Source organism: Trichechus manatus, unplaced genomic scaffold, assembly GCF_000243295.1.
Source record: "Trichechus manatus latirostris isolate Lorelei unplaced genomic scaffold, TriManLat1.0 scaffold00060, whole genome shotgun sequence".
Classification (NCBI taxonomy): domain Eukaryota; kingdom Metazoa; phylum Chordata; class Mammalia; order Sirenia; family Trichechidae; genus Trichechus; species Trichechus manatus.
Genome location: NW_004443996.1, coordinates 5,627,645 through 5,644,399, shown reverse-complemented (window position 1 = coordinate 5,644,399; position 16,755 = coordinate 5,627,645). Strand labels below are relative to the sequence as shown.

Below are 16,755 nucleotides of genomic sequence, written 5' to 3'. Positions count from 1 at the left end.
CTAGAATTTCAGGATTGTTGATTCTCTGTTTGGCTTAGTTTTTCGGATCTTTGTTGTGGAGGGACGGCGTGGTGCTTCTGCCTAGAGTGCCATCTTGCCGGAGTCCTCTGAAATGTTCTTTTTGATGATGAATGTAACGCCATTCCTTTTCAAGTTGTCATATGATTGTCTGATTCAAAATGGCCAACACCAGTCCATTTCAGCTCACAAATGCCTAGGATATCAATGTTTATGCATTCCATTTCATTTTTGACTATTTCCAATTTTCTTAGATTTATAATTCATACATTCCACTTTCTGATTATTAATGGATATTTGCAGCTGTTTCTTCTCATTTTGAGTCATGCCGCATCAGCAAATGAAGGTTCTGAAAGCTTGACTCCATACACGTCATTAAGGTTGACTCTACTTTGAGGAGGCAGCTCTTCCCCAGTTTCCTTTGAGTGTCTTCCAACATGAGGGGGCTCATCTTCCGGCACTATATCAGCCAATGTTCTGCAGCTATTCACAAGGTTTTCATTGGCTAATTCTTTTCAGAAGTAGACCGCTAGGTCTTTCTTCCTAGTTCATCTTAGTCTGGAAGCTCATCTGAAACCTGTCAGCTGTGGGTAACCCTGCTGGTATTTGAATACAAGTGGCATAGCTTCCAGCATCACAGCAATACGCAAGCCCCCACAATACCAGTACGACAAACTGACAGATGTGTGGGGGATATATATATATATATATATATATATATGTATGTATGTATGTATACAGAAAGAGAGAGGGATTTATCTCAAAGAAAAGGCTCATGTGCTTCTAGGGACTGGCAAGTCCCAAGTCCGTGGGTCAGGTGCCAGGTGTCAGGCTGGAGTTTTCTCCTGACTCACAAAGCTGCAGGGGCTGATGAGTCCAAGATCTGCTGGTAAGATAGCATGCTCCTGCCTCACAGGCTGCAGAGGCCAATGAATCCCAAGAACAGAAGACTGTATGGCAGGCTGAAGTCTCAAGAACCAGAAGTATGGTAATGACAAGCCGGATACTGTATCCAGAGTGACCAAAACCCAGTGCGATTTCTAGAAAGTCCATATATCTTGGATGCAGGCAACACCCCTGAGAAAACCCACAACTAATTTGATGGTCACATCAGATCACAGCATGAAAACGATTACATTATATAACAAAATGGAGGATAACTATATTATTACATAACTGCCAAACTACAACATTACGTAACTGCCAAACTACATCATTACATAACCGCCAAATCACTGAGATTCCTGGCCCAGGCAAGCTGACACACAAGCTTAACTATCACAAGTACTTAAAGCAAATGGAAGAAATGATGAAATAAAGAGCAAAAGAGGAGATTTCAAAGGACGGCTCGAAAAGACAAAGAAATATAATGAAATGTGCAAACACCTGGAGTTAGAACACCAAAAGAGAAGAATAAGCTCAACATTTCTAAACCTGAAGAGAAAATTCAAGACTTGAGTTGCTATATTGAATGATTCTTTGGGCAAAAAAAAAAAAAAAAATGAACAAAGCAGGGAGCATCAAAAGAAGATGGAAGGAGTACATAGAGTCACTGTACCAAAAAGAATTGATTGACATTCCACCAATCCAGGAGATAGCATATGATCAAGAACTGATGGTATTGAAGGAAGCAGTCCAAGCTGCACTGAAGACATTGACGAAAACTAAGGTTCCAGAAATTGACAGAATACCAACTGAGATGTTTCAACAAACGCATGCAGCATTGTAGGGGCTCACTCATCTATGTCAAGAAATGTGGAAGACAGCTACCTTGCCAATTGCCTGGAAGAGATCCATATTTGTGCCCATTCCAAAGAAAGGTGATCTAACAGAATGTGGCAATTATTGAGCAATATCATTAATATCACAGGCAAGTAAAATTTTGCTGAAAATAATTAAAAATTGTTGCAACCGTACATCGACAGGAAAGTGTCGGAAATTCAAGCCGGGTTCAGAAGAGGACATGGAATGAGGGATATTTCTATGTCAGATGGATCGTGGCTGAAAGCAGAGAATACCACAAAGATGTTTACTTGTGTATTACTGACAATGCAAACACACTGGACTATGTGGATCATAATAAATTATGGATAAAATTGTGAATAATGGCAAATCCAGAACACTTAATTGTAGTCATGCTGAACCTGTACATAGAACAAGAGGCAGTTGCTTGAACAGAACAAGGGATACTGAATGGTTTAAAATCAGGAAAGGTGTGCATCAGGGTTGCATCTTTTTACCATACTTATTCAATCTGTAGGCTGAGCAAATACTCTGAGAAGCTGGACTATATGAAGAAGAGTTCGGCATCAGAATTGGAGGAAGACTATTAACAACATGCGATATGCAGATGACACAACTTTGCTTGAAGAAAGTGAAGAGGATTTGAAGCACTTACTTATTGATACCAAAGACTACAGTCTTCAGTATGGATTACACCTCAACATAAAGAAAGCAAAAATCCTCACAACTTGACCAATAAGCAACATCAGGATAAAGGGAGAAATGATTAACGTTTTCAAGGGTTTCATTTTCCTTGGATCCACAATCAACGCTCATGGAAGCAGCAGTCGAGAAAATCAAATGAAGTGTTACATTGGGCAAATCTGTTGCAAAAAAACCCTCTTTGAAGTGTTAAAAATCAAAGTTGTCACTTTTAAGACTAAGGTGAACCTGATTCAAGCCATGATATTTTCAATCGCCTCATATGCATGTGAAAGCTGGACAATGAATAAGTAAATCCTAAGAAGAATTGACACCTTTGAATTATGGTATTGGTGAAGAATATTGAATATGCCATAGACTGCAGAAGAACGAACAAATATGTTTTGGAAGAAGTGCAGCCAGATTGCTCCTTAGAAGTGACGATGGCGAGACTTTGTCTCATGCACTTTGGGCATGTTATCAGGAGAGACCAGTCCCTGGAGAAAGACATCATGGTTGCTAAAGTAGAGGGTCTGTGAAAGAGACGAAGACCTCAAGACATGGATTGACACAGTGGTGCAACGATGGACTCAAACATAGCAATGACCGTGAGGATGGTGCAGGACCAGGCAGTCTTTCATTCTGTTGCACATAGGGTTGCCCTGAGTCAAAACTGACTCTACGGCATCTAACAACAACAACAACCTAAATGTCAAAGTATAGGAGATTGGTTGAATGAACTATAGCACAATGAAGTACTATGCACCTGTAAAAAAGTGTGGGTTATCTCTATGAGCTGATATAAATTCCCCAAAGATATTAAGTAAAACAGCAAAGTGCAAGACAGTATATGCAATATGCTACCTTTTGTGTAACAAAAAGGGAAAATAAAAAATCATACATATATCTGCTCATCTTTACATAAAGAAACACAGGAATAATAAACCAGGAAACAATGAGTTGGTTACCTACAAGTAGTGGGGAGAAATGCAGTAGAGGGGATACCAAAGAGAGAGGCAGTTCTCTGAGTATATCTTTTTGTATAGTTTTGAATTTGAGAAATATGTTAATGTTCTATTCAAAATAATGTTTTATTCAAAAAATAAATTTAAATCAGTAAGAATGAGAATGGGAAACTAAAAAAATCCAAACAAACAAAAGAATGGAAACAAACCCAACTGAAGTACAAATGAAAAACATAACCACACTGAAGGGAAACAACAACAACAAAAACTTAGCTATAAGTCATCCATCATCCATACCTAACTGAGGAAACTGCACATCACCTAAATGTCCTGGTCCTGAAGGTACATTAGTTAAGTGGATGAAACTATAAGTATTCTCTGTTTGGGGAAAGGTAAGTGCATTTTACGTAGGCACAGGCATTTTTGAAAATGTAAGGGAAGGGTATTGGGTAGCTGAAAGAGGAATAATGGGCACAATTTGCTAACCAGCATTTACTCTTATTCTGGTAACAATTAGAAGTCCTTGGGTGGCGCAAATGATTAAGTGCTCAACTACTAGCCAAAAGGTTGGCAGTTCGAATCCACCCAGAGGCACCTTGGAAGACAGTCCTGGAGATCTGCTTCTGAAATCCACAACCTTGAAAGCCCTATGGGGCAGTTCTACTCTGCATATATGGGGTTGCCATGAGTCGAAATTGACTTCATGGCAACTAACAACAACAACTGATAACAATACATCTATCCACTCTCAGTTTAACTGCTTCTTATGAAGTTGCCTCTACCCCCAGAGGATAAAATGATGGACTAAGTAAGGTGTGGGCCTCTTAGTGCCATTTTACCATTATGTAGAACCTGAGAATGGGCCAGCATAGAAACAGCTGAGAGACAGAGAGAAAAGGTCCCCCATGACATTACCTAAAACATGAACCGAAAAGGTCTTAATGCATTTGCTTCAAAATCATGGTCACAGACATTACCCAATTCAATGTCCCTTGTATAAGGTTCTCCTATGTTAAATACTTTTGAAATTTTAGTATCAGCAAAAAGTATCTCTTAAAGCATTGGCATGATTCCTGTCACATAATTATTATGTAACCTGCTGAGCTTCTCTTGTCGCCTTTCCTGTCAGGAAGCTCAGAGCTAAATTTGTTGAACTAAATTAACTGTTAGCTCTGGCAATTGGCCTACTTCTCAGTTTTAAGTTTTGTGTTTCATTTGAGCATCCTTATTATATACATGCTTATTAATATAAACAATCTTGAATCTCTTTTAGAAGTAGAGAGAATAAAATTAGTAATGGTGTCTGGCACGGCGATACAACACACCTTTGTTGAGAAAAAATGTGTCTATTAATAGAAAATGTAATTTTGTTAGAAATAGAATAAGCAAAGGATGTCAAATACAGTGTCTTACTCTAAAATACTAAAACAAAAACAAAAAACCCCTAAAATACCTATTTTCAGAGAATATACCAAAAGTATCTGAAGTCTTAAAAGTGGAAGAAGACAGGCAATGCCTGGGTCCTAACCAATGCTTAGGCAGAGAGAGATCTAGAGGGAGACATCTAGAAAGAGAAGCTGCCCTACGCTTGGGTAGAACAGGTTCTAGGTTCTAGAATCCACTAGTAAAAGAACATAGACACCACATAAAAAGATAGGTCCTCAGAATTTTCAGTGAATCTCTCGAAGTTAAGAGGAAGGCATTAGGCGAATTATGGAAGAAAACAAATGGTAGTCTACTTTTACCCCTCACCCTACTCTCCATGTCAACCTAAGAAGATGAAATCATGTATAGTCTAAATTATTTCAGGGCCCAATTGACCAAAAAAATGCATTCCCTCATTTGATTGCTTAAAATAAAAATGCAGAATGAAGTAATACTTTAGTGGAAATAAGTTTCTTAAAGGATTATGATGTCTATGGTGATCATATTTTACTAAGAAGTTGTGGGATGGAAGAAATGAAAGAAGCAGGAACAGGATAGAGATTAAAAAGAGATTGCAAGTGGGAAAGCAATTTTTTTAGACTTCCCAAAGTTGGCCTAGTATCTGTCCTCCTTATCTTTAAGAAGCGGAGAAAAACAGAAGTACATGGAGATTTTGATCACCAGGCTCCAAATGCATTTCTGAATCTCATATGAAATTGTTTCTGTGTTTATAATATATGTAGCTGTTATAATAACTAAACATGGCCTAAAATGTATAACTTCCTTTTTTTTGGCTAAGTTTCTGTTATTCTACTTGATTCCAAACTTAGAAGATTTTTGCCAATGCTTAGAAACTATAGTTTTAATTTGTCCTTGCTACAGAAAAGGTAATCACCTTAACTAACTTGCAGACACTTGCATTCTCTTAATATGTTGTAAAATTATTGTTAACTCTTCATCCTCATTTTCTTGAATTTCCGTCACTTATAAGAACATTAAGAATAATCCTGAAGTGGAAAAAATTACAATTGAGGAAATATCAAGGTATTTGGATAATATCCTGAAACACTTTTGCAATTGGCTTCTGAAGAATGTATAACAACTTTCAAAGAATTGTGTAATTAGCTATACATGTTTAATAAAAGCAGACACAAAGTTGTATATCAATAAATGATCAAGCAAGGTCAATTGTAAAGTGTTAGAAAGTTGCAGCCTTTTTATTTAGTACCCAGAGAATGCCAGTTATTAACATATCTTGATAATTGTTGCTCATAGTTTTAACAAGAACAAAAAAAATAATTTCTATGTCATCTTTGGCATGTTGTAAATTCAAAATGATAGCCATCTCCTTAGCAGCACTGTGAGGGAATAAAAACACTGTAAAATGCACTACTGGATTAGGTCTTACATAATGAAAATGTAGTACAATGAAAACTTTAATGTCAAAATAAACAGTGCTTTAAAGAAAACAATTATAAATTATTGCATAAAATCCATAATATAGCCAGAGAAAGAAAACACCATTTAACACAATTTGTCTTGAGAAGTGCAATAAAATGCCACAGATATATTGTTATATCAGAAAATAAATTTAGAAATTCCAAAGTGCTTGGGAAGTATTGGCAAAACATTTTTTTAAAAATATGGCTACAGCATACTATGCTCTCTCTGCATAAAGCTTATGTAACCCATGACTAACAACACTACTTCCTGTTTTAAAAAAAATCAAACAGAAAAAACGTATTCTCCTTTTTTTGTACTTTGAAATTTAATGCAAGATAAATTCTCATTTCCAAACCATGCTGGCATTTGGGTATTTAAAGTTTCATGTATAACATTTAAAATGGCTGCTTCTTGCTAGACTGCTTTCCTGATGTTAAAAATAATTTTATCATTTAAAAACACTTTTTTTTTTTTTTTTTTGCTGTAAGTGGTATCAATTTCAGAGGGAGCAAATTTGAAAAGAGAAGTAAGATATTTATATCAAATGTGACCTGACCAATATTAGTTGACAGGAAAGAAAAAAGCAAATAAATCTAATTGGTCACATTAGGACAATTTAATTGAACTAATGCGCTGAGTACATTCTCTAGAACTGTCACTGTCACACATAAAATTAGATGCTTAATATATTTTGAAGAGTAAATTAATTCAGTAACTAGACAACTAGAATGAAAGCAAAAGACATCTAAAGAAGCTATATTGTTCAGGGTTTATAAATGTTAATACAGAAAAAACCCTAACTTGCCAATTATATATACGTGTATTTATTTCTAAGCATTTAGCTTAAAATTTCTGCTGGTCAATAAACTGAGAGGTACCTAATTTGCCAATAAAATGTAGGTAAGCTTGAATTTCTGTATTTTAAGTTTGTTTTTATGTCTTTGTCTTCGTTTTTCTCCATATTTCAAGAAAACTTGTGCCTCTAATTTAAGACTTACTGTACTTTCAATTCCCCCATGCATTAGCAACCAAATTGAATTTTAGGTGATTATCAAGCATTATCATTTTATTCAAATTATAAGATGGTCTTCATTGCATTGTAAGACTAAAACCAGGAACACTGCATCCATAGGAGTATAGTGTATGTTGTGAATAATCATTATCAATGCCACTGTACACAGGAAGGCAGATAGCACATTACTGATATCTTCAGTTAATTTTAGCAATCATTGATCTTGAAACACAAGGCCAAAAATGTCTGAATAAGCTTTGAAACATAATTGTTCTAAAGCTGTTTAATTGCAGTTGGCCAATCTATACTTAATTTTGCTTGCATTCTTGCAGAGAAGTAACACTGCAATAAATAGAATCTCTGTCCTGAAATCTAGACAAAGGATATGGAGACAGACTCTGCTGATAGCTTGCATTCAATTTTCCTTTGCTCGTTTTCTATCTATACAATAGAAATAGGGGCTGGGGATAAAACTCCTTGTGTTAAAGGTCATGTACTGTGAGAAATAAGAACACAGATAAATATGGGCTTAAAAACAACATATGCAAATGACCAGGGATCTCTGCCTCCCTACACCACCATTTTGTCATAGAAGTTCATTGTGATTAAAAAGCTTAGAACTTTTTAAGAAGAAACTTGGATTGAGAAGTAGAGAGGAATGAGTTGTGCAAAAAAGAAAGTGTTGGATAAACTGACGCTGGGACATATTTTCTAAGTTTTCTTGCCCAAAAATATCTTCGTTGATAATACTGAATTTAAAATTATTCTCATTTTGGTTACAATGCCTGAAATGCCAGCAACTAGAAACTCATTTGGATTGATGGCATGTTCCTTGAAAAAAATGACAATTACCGATCAGCCACTGACAGAAAAAAAAATTCAATCAAATATCTTTCCTTTTACATTTTTAACTGAAAATAGCTGCTATGAGAAAATGAAAGTTCTGATCCTAGAAGGGGTATATAGTGTATATAGTGTAGATCCTTTTGGAGCACAGAATCCTTCTGGGGACAGGGTAAGCCTGCATGGAGTGCCACCGTGAAGTGCTTAGGTAGGTTAGCATGAGGGGGCCGGAAAGTCAGAAGAAAGAGAATGTAGAGATTGCCAAAGGCAAACTTTGCCTAATTTAAAGTTTTCTTGTCGACCTAAAGCTGAGGCAAGCAGTTCTTTTTCTTCATATATGAAGGGCCTTTTACTCTCAGGAAAATACTATTTAATCAGCATAAATTAGTTTTTGTGGGCAATACTATTTTAACATGTTTCAGTGGGGAGATGCATTATAAATACCAAGCATGTTTTTAAGTTTGTGGGTTGCCTAAACATGAAATCCCTTTGAGCTAACTAGAGGTGCTGTCAAAAATGTTTTACCACGATTAGTTACCAATGGCAATAAACAAATGTTTAGGCAGTTGGGCCTAACAAAACAGGCTAAAGTTTGATCTTCATGGATGAAGTAAAACCACTGTATTTTTTCCCCCATGATATCATCACTAGCTCCATATTCTAATTTTCTTGCAAATGGTTTTCTGGGTTTATTCATAGCAAAATGTGCTTTAGGATATGGATTGTTAGTTTATCTGAGCAAACCTGATATTTTCCCTTTGAGAAAAATAAGTTTATAACCTCTTCCTTCCAGAACAATAATAAAAACTCCAAACTGTGGTATCATTACATGCTACCAAGAACCCTTAACTAGAAAGAAAGCAATGCAAAGTAACTATGTATGAATCCACTAGAAACCACAGTACCCTAAAGCCTTACAGAAAGGATTTGCTTGGACTGGTTATGCACTTAGAGAAGCCCCACTGAAAAATGCCCCATTTAAATCTACATTTGTGGCTATAGGCTTCTAGCCAAAACAGACCTGAATAGGCATCCCTACCTGGGTTCTTTCAACAATATCAGGGTATAGTTTGAAGTTTTCCCTTATAATAAGGTTATCCCTTGCTATTGTTGTCAAGCTAGTACGTATAGATTTTCCAGCAGAAAATGCTCACACAATTATTGGGTACACCCACTAGCATATCTGTGTATCTTTTACACATTGTTCACCCTCACTGGGTGATGAGGAATCATACTGTTCACTGCTCAATTCTGAGTGTTCCTTTCACAACAGGACTGTATGACATGACTCTTCTGAGCAAGTTAATTGAAAATTATTTAAGATAATATACTTTTAAAAATTACTGATTATAGAAAGCTTGGAAATTATTTTGTGATAATTTTCATTTCATTTCCCAATTTCACTTCCCCTAATTTTACTACTAGAAAAGCATACATGGAAATAGTATCTGTTTTGCAAATTTCAACATCAAACTGATACTTCTGAGTTATCAATTCTGATAGAAAGAAGGCATAGCAGCACAAACAAGCTAACGATAGGAGAAAAATAAGTCAGAGTATATGGATAAAATTGTTACATGCAAGTACTTCCAGTAATAAAGCAAAATGAGGAAAGAAAAAACCAAATGAGGACATAAAAAGCCATAAGAAATGAAACCAATGTAACTATTTCTAAGTAAGGTTTTCCATGTGGAATTAGATGTTCTTTAATGTCTTTCAAACACCTCAAAATAAGGGTACATACTTTTACACATCACAACCAAAAAACAGATCTTTGTGCATGGGGTATTTAACACTTACATTATAAAGAGAATTATGTATATTTTATTTTATTAAATACCAAAGATACAGGTCTCTCAGTCTAAAATGAACACTTCAACACTCAGTAATAAACTCTCTCTCTCACTGAACTAAGCAAAATAAAACATACAGCAAATAAAACACCTAGTACACACAAGTAGTTCATTTGTTTGCTACGCAAAACTGTGATTTCCTCCAGTTTACATTCATGAGTTCTTTCTGCCAGTTGTAGTAGTAGTAGTAATAATGGTATTTTCTTCAACAACACAAAAAGATTATTTAAGAGTCCATCATTTAGACAAAACAATACATACTAAAGAGTGGTTCTGAATCATAAATTCAATGATAAGACCAATCTGACCAGATCCTTTTTTTAATAAATAAATGTGTTTAAATTTTATGTAGATCATTAATATTATTTCCAATTTAAAATATTAATTTACCTTCTTGTAAACGTTAGTTTACTTTGACTATGTAGATTATGTAGTATTATCTAAATTTACTGAAATTCATTATACTATATCATGTGTGCTAAGTGCAAAAATCCACTACTGTAAAATTTCAACTATACTAGCATAGGATTCAAGTTAGATTAATACACTGTATTAAAAACACATGGAGATCAGAAAAACAACAGTGTAGTTCATTATAAAGGGGAAAGATGATGATTGAATCCAATTGGTTAACTTGAAATTCAGCTTACATAACACCAATGTAGTGTCAATACCACGTACTTTATTTCAAAGGCTTAATTATGACCTATTTGGTAGATGACAACATCAATATAAAGCCTTTGGTTTAAAAATTCCTCTTTCACAACAACTCTATTAGGTGTAAAATTTACAGAAGCCTTAACCATTTATATCTAGATGAGACCATTTATATAAAATATACAGGTCTGTCTGCACATATCGTCTCTGACTCAATTCTGTAAAACACTGGCACCAAGCCTATCAGGAGTTTACATATTAGCAAAAATGTATTTTGCTCTGGCACTGAACATTACGTCTACATTTTAGTAACTATAGGGAGTCAAATGAACGGAGTTTATTGGTTGTGCACAATAACAAGCTTCTACAATACTTTTTTGTTTTTCTTTTTGAAAAAGCCTATCTCCATCAGGATCTTGTGTTAAAAATACTGACATTGCTTGGCATTATACTATATATGCATCTTGCTTGTTGGCAATGATTCCCCAAACCATTATTGTATGAAACCAGAAAAACTATTAAAGTATCTTTATTTGAAAAGAATTTTAGAAGTCAGTGTGCATAGAAGTTGTCAGGACCTTGCAAACATACCAATTATATACTTAAACCCTTGGACACTACTGCAAAACAACAGAGTATGAATACTGTGGACCTGGTGTTAGGTTTTTTTCAATCCCACTTCCCCTAATAAAGGGGGCTTAAACAGAATATTCAAGTAACGTAGCTGAAAACTATGCTTTTGGATAAATGTTTAGGCAAAAAGCCACACATTTAATTTTCTCTTCATCCAGTCTGGCTGAGGAACACTGGAAATCTTATAGGCCAGTTGATGTTCGCTTTTTCATGCTTCGTCGTTGAGCTAAGCTTGAAGCAGCAACAGGCTCTAGGACTGGCTGAAAGGTCTTGTGACTCAGAGCAGAATATGTGGCAACTACTGCTCCCTAAAATAACAAGAAAACATTAAAAACTGAATTAAAATCTCTGGAGGTTAAAAAAAAAAAAAAAACTTCCACGTTTTATCATCAGACATTTAATTAGAAGAAAACTGTTTTTCCCAGGGAAATGACTGAGTATACTTCATCTGAACATTGATGCTCCCTTGATGAATTAATGCCTGGTTACTTGTATATTTTTCATTTTATTAACTATGCTTCCTAAAATTTTTTTTAAAACACTAAAATTTTAGGCAGTAGAAAAGAAAGTTAAGAAGAGTCCATGGTTGTTATCTAAAAAATAAACCAAAATAAAAAAAATCTATAAATTCACCTTTAAAAAAACAAAGATATTTAAGGTAATTATCTAAATGTCATTAGTGAAAGACATACAGTAGATTTACTAGGTATCAAGTATTTAGATGGCACATTAAAATATGTTTGATGGTTTTACCTTAATGATATGCGAAGCATCATTTCTATTTGGCTGATCACCTGGCAACTGGTCTCTGTGGATTATCCAGGAATGTTTCAATATTTGTTCTGTAGTGTACCGCAAATGTGGGTCAACATGAAGCATATGGGAAAGTAAATCCTAAATCAAAATGAAATATATATATGTATATATCTATATATATGTGTACTATATATCAGTAAAATTTTTAATAAAATTTATCATTACACATTTTCTCAAAATGTGAAAGCATCAATAGCTTTGTAAACTGTTTTACTAACCTACACTTAGGGAAAACAAAACCTATACTCTGCACAGTTAACTGTCAAAAGAAAATCCTGAAACAGATATTTCAGAATATAGTAAATGCTTACTTATAATTTTAAAATCATGGGATGACAAACCAGTGGAATTAGAATGTGGGCAGTGAAGGAGGAGGAAAACTTAAAGTATTAGGAATTATCCTGGAATGTACTAATGGTCAAGAGGAGAAAGGAGCTATAGAATTTACTGATAATCTGAGCCCTAAGATGAAAAGGTATGTGTAAACAGGCACAAGGGAGAGTTCCAGGTGGTCAACCCAGTCAATAACTGTGGGCTTACTGTATAAAATATGAAAAACGCAAAACATAAATCCAATGTAAGCAGCTGAATGCTAGGATAGCAGTGGTCAGAACATCATAAGGTTTTCATCAAAGTAACTGTTGCTGCTGTTGTGTGTCACCAAATTGATTTCGACTCATAGTAACCCTATAGGACAGAGTAGAACTGCCCCATTGGGTTTCCTAAGCTGTAATCTTTATGGGAGCAGACTGGCAGGTCTCTTTTCCCACTGGTGAGTTGAAAACGCTGGCCTTTTGGTTAGCAGCTGAGCACTTAACCACTGTGCCACAGGGCTCCAAAAGTAACTGTGAATACACTTATTTTATCTATGTTATAGTAAAAAGTTGTGAATTTAACATAAATGCATGGCAAAACACACTTATAAGTATATTAAATGATGTAATACTTCTAAAATAAACTATCTCTACCAAACATCTTTTAGAGAAAGAAGTAAACTCTCCTTAACAAGCATCTTCTAACGTAGAAACAAAACTACCATTTGTGAACTTTTCATCAATAACAGAAGCAGTGATGCTAAACAAAAGATTCTTGGTAATATATTTTTGAAGAATAACGTAATTGGCAGAAACTATGTGAGGGAGTAAGATACCTGATAAAAAAAATCTACTTGGATAAGAACAGATATGTAGAAATAAATGAAAAAAATAATATAATAAAGAAAAAGACCCAGAACTGACATATATATTAGAATTTGCTGTTAAGGACGTTAAAACAGTTATTATAACTCTGTACCAGATATTTAAAAAGTGGAAACATAGGAGATATTTAAAAAAAAAACCCATAAAATTCTAGAGATTAAAACTAAAATATGAGATAAGTAAACTGAATGGTACTAACAGCAGATTAGATATGGCAGAAGACTGGTGAAGATACAGCAATAAACCCTATTCAGAAAGAAATAAACAAAAGAGCAGAGCATCAGTGAGCTGTGGAAAATTTTCAGGTGGCCTAACATATGTGTAACTGGAGTCCCAAAAGGAAGGTAGAGCGAGAAAAATATCTGAAGAAAACTCCCCCCAAATTTTCAAATTTGATGAAAACTATAAACCCACAGATCCATGAAGTCTAAATACAAGAAACATAAAGAAAACTACATCAAGACACATAATAATCAGAAAATATCAAAAGCTGCTGGGGGGGTGGGGACACACACATTATAGACAGAGGAAGAAGGATAAAGATTGCAGAAAATGTTAAATAAGAAGACAGTGGAGCAATATCTTTAAAGTACTGAAAGATAAAAAAAAGTCAGTGTAGAATTTTATATCAAGTGAACATATCTTATAAAAACAAAGTGGAAATACTTTGCAACCATACAAAAGCTGAAGAACTGACCACTTGTAGACCCACACTACAAGATATGTTAAAAGAAGTCCTTCGGGAGAACGTATACGATACCAGATGGAAATATGGATCTACACAAAGTAATGAAGAGCACTGGAAATGGTAACTTTATCATTTGTTTCTAATTATTTAAATCTATGTAAAAGATAATTGATTATTTATACAAAAATAATAACAATGTAGTATGGGATATATAATATGTATAAGTAAAGTGTATGACAGAGTGATGGCTAATGTTATGTGTCAACCTGATTAGGCTATGATTCTCAGTGGTTTGGCAGACACTGGACTAGTTGCTCTTCCATAATGTGATATAATGTAATCAACTTCCATAATGTGATCTGATGTGACTGGCTAATCAGTTGAGAGATTCCTTGGTGATGTGGCCTGCCTCCAGAATATAAACAGACATTCTGGCAAAGCTCACTCTTTCTTGATCTTGCATTTTTCTCCTTGCTTGCCCTCCAGATCTTGGAATTGCCAGACCCTGCAACCTGTAAGCCAGTAGGGGTCTCTTGCCTGGCACCAGACCTAGGAATTTGGGGCTTGTGAGCCCCACACAATTGCATGAGACATTTCCTTGAAGTAAATCAATCTCTCTCTCTAGAGAGAGAGAGAGAGAGTGTTGTACACAAACACAGATATGTCTCACTGGTTTTGCTCCTCTAGAGAACCCAATTAAATAACACAGACAGTAATAATATGAAGAATGGGACGGGACAAATGAAATTACAGTATTATAAGGTTTTTGTACTATAAGGGAAGTGCTATAATATCACTTGAAGGAAGACTGTTAAAAGTTAAAAAGGCATACTATAAACCCTAAAGCAGCTACTAAAACTATGAAACAAAGCGTTATAGCAACCAAGCCAACAAAGGAGTTAAAATGTATTAACAAAAAATAATAAAAAAGGCAGATAAAAACAAAAAAGGGAACAAAGAATAGATGAGAAAAAGAAGATTGGAGTGGCTATATTAGACAATGTAAGTTTCAAAACAAAAAATATTACCAGGGATAAAGGCAGTCATTTCATTACGATAAAGAGGTAAATTAATTAATAGGACAAAACTTATAAACACTGATGTATCTAACAAGAAAACTTCAAAATACATGAAGTAAAAATGGACAGAGAGGCAGGGCAAGATGGCAGAGTAAACAGTCGTTCCAATTTATCCCCTGCAACTAATCCACTGAACAATGGATATGAACAGGCAGACTGAGATCTCAGACCTCCTGATGGCAGCTGATGCATTAGAGAGCAGAGGTAAGTCATGAAAGAGGGGAGAGGAGGAGCGGAGAGTTTCTGGCCATGGGTATCCAGAGGACTTGACTCACTGCGGCCACTTTGGGATGGGGATGGTAAAACCCTGAGCAAAGAATGCAGGATGGAGATAAACAGAGGAAAAGTGTAGTCCGATTAAGGTGGCACAGATTGGCTAGGGGAATTCACAAGCCATACACTTAGGATTACACTTAGGAAAGGGCACAGAGAAGCCAGGAGGCTGTGAGTGAGTGCTACTGAATCTTGCGAGATCTGAAGCTGACGGTCTCTAAGACCCAGGACAGCAGAATAGCCATGGGATCCATCCATCACCCAAGATGAGAAAAATACATCAAACAGGCAACACAGCAGGAAACAACTGCCCTCCTACCTACAACCAGGCACCTCAGGAGAGTCTGTTCAGGGATGCCTGGGAAGGAAGGACATAAAACGTTCCCTTCCCTCAGGTCGGAAAAAATGAGTACCACCAGTTCTACCTGCAGCCATTGGAAAAGTCCCAAGCATGTGCAATTAGTCACAGAGGGAAAGCCACATCCTAATCCTAGAAAGGGAAGTGAAGGAATCCAGCTCCAGGAGTGCAACTGTCCCGTGAAGCCTTCGGCCAAATCCACCAAAGATGGAGGGACCCTCACACTAGTAAAGTTGGCCACCTTAGGGAAAATCAGCCAGAGTAAGTACCCAGAGACTTAAAACTTTCCAAAACACCTAAAAACCTGTGTCGACTAACTAGAACCCAATAATAGCCCATTAACCAAACCCATTGCCATCGAGTAGATTCTGACTCATAGCAACCCTGTAAGACAGAGTAGAACTGCCCCATAGGGTCTCCAAGGAGCGGCTGGTGGATTCCAACTGCTGACCTTTTGGTTAGCAGCCGAGCTCTTAACCACTGCACCACCAGGGCCCAGGACCCAATAGTAATACACAAATCCTCAGACAGATCCTCAGACAGAAATGCTAACTTAGCGCTGAAAGAAACAAAGGGCTAGAGTGCCCCCTAGTGAAACTTAGGAGAAGACAGTGGAGGTAAATCTAAGAAATTCCTTGAAATAAATGAAACCCTAAAATTAAATTACCACAATAAGACATTAAAATGCTACATGGTCAAAAATAAATAAATAAATAAATAAAACATACAGGTTCATAAGAGGAGAAGGCCCAATCAAAAGATAAACATGAAGTGGAAATTTCTCCTATAGAGAGCAAGATAATGGGAAAAAATAGAACACTTCCAGACATTAAATATATTTAAAGAAAGCAAAGAATACACAGAAAACAAACTAATGTAGCTCAGGAAACAAAATGAGAAACTCAATAAGGAGACTGAAAACATTAAAATTAAAAAAAAATGGACTTGAAGACAAAAATAATTGAATTAGAAAATGCAAGAGAAACATTCAAAAACAGATTTAAGCAGACAGAAGATACAATAAGTGAACTAGAAGACAGAGTAACAACTTATTAAGTCTGAAGAGAAA

The 16,755-nt window shown here is 35.6% G+C and overlaps 1 protein-coding gene across 1 annotated transcript in view; it reads right to left on the bottom strand.

Annotated features, from left to right (window-relative positions):
- Positions 1-11,153: 11,153 nt before the first annotated feature.
- Positions 11,154-16,755, bottom strand: part of RPS6KA6 (ribosomal protein S6 kinase A6) — a 237,072-nt gene continuing 231,470 nt past the window's right edge. The window contains exons 21-22 of the mRNA XM_004378878.2: positions 12,027-12,167; positions 11,154-11,581 (exon numbers count right to left, since the gene is read on the bottom strand). Of these exons, the coding sequence (XP_004378935.1) occupies positions 11,456-11,581; positions 12,027-12,167 (267 nt within the window). The 3' untranslated portion in view covers positions 11,154-11,455. The remainder of the gene's footprint in view (positions 11,582-12,026; positions 12,168-16,755) is intronic.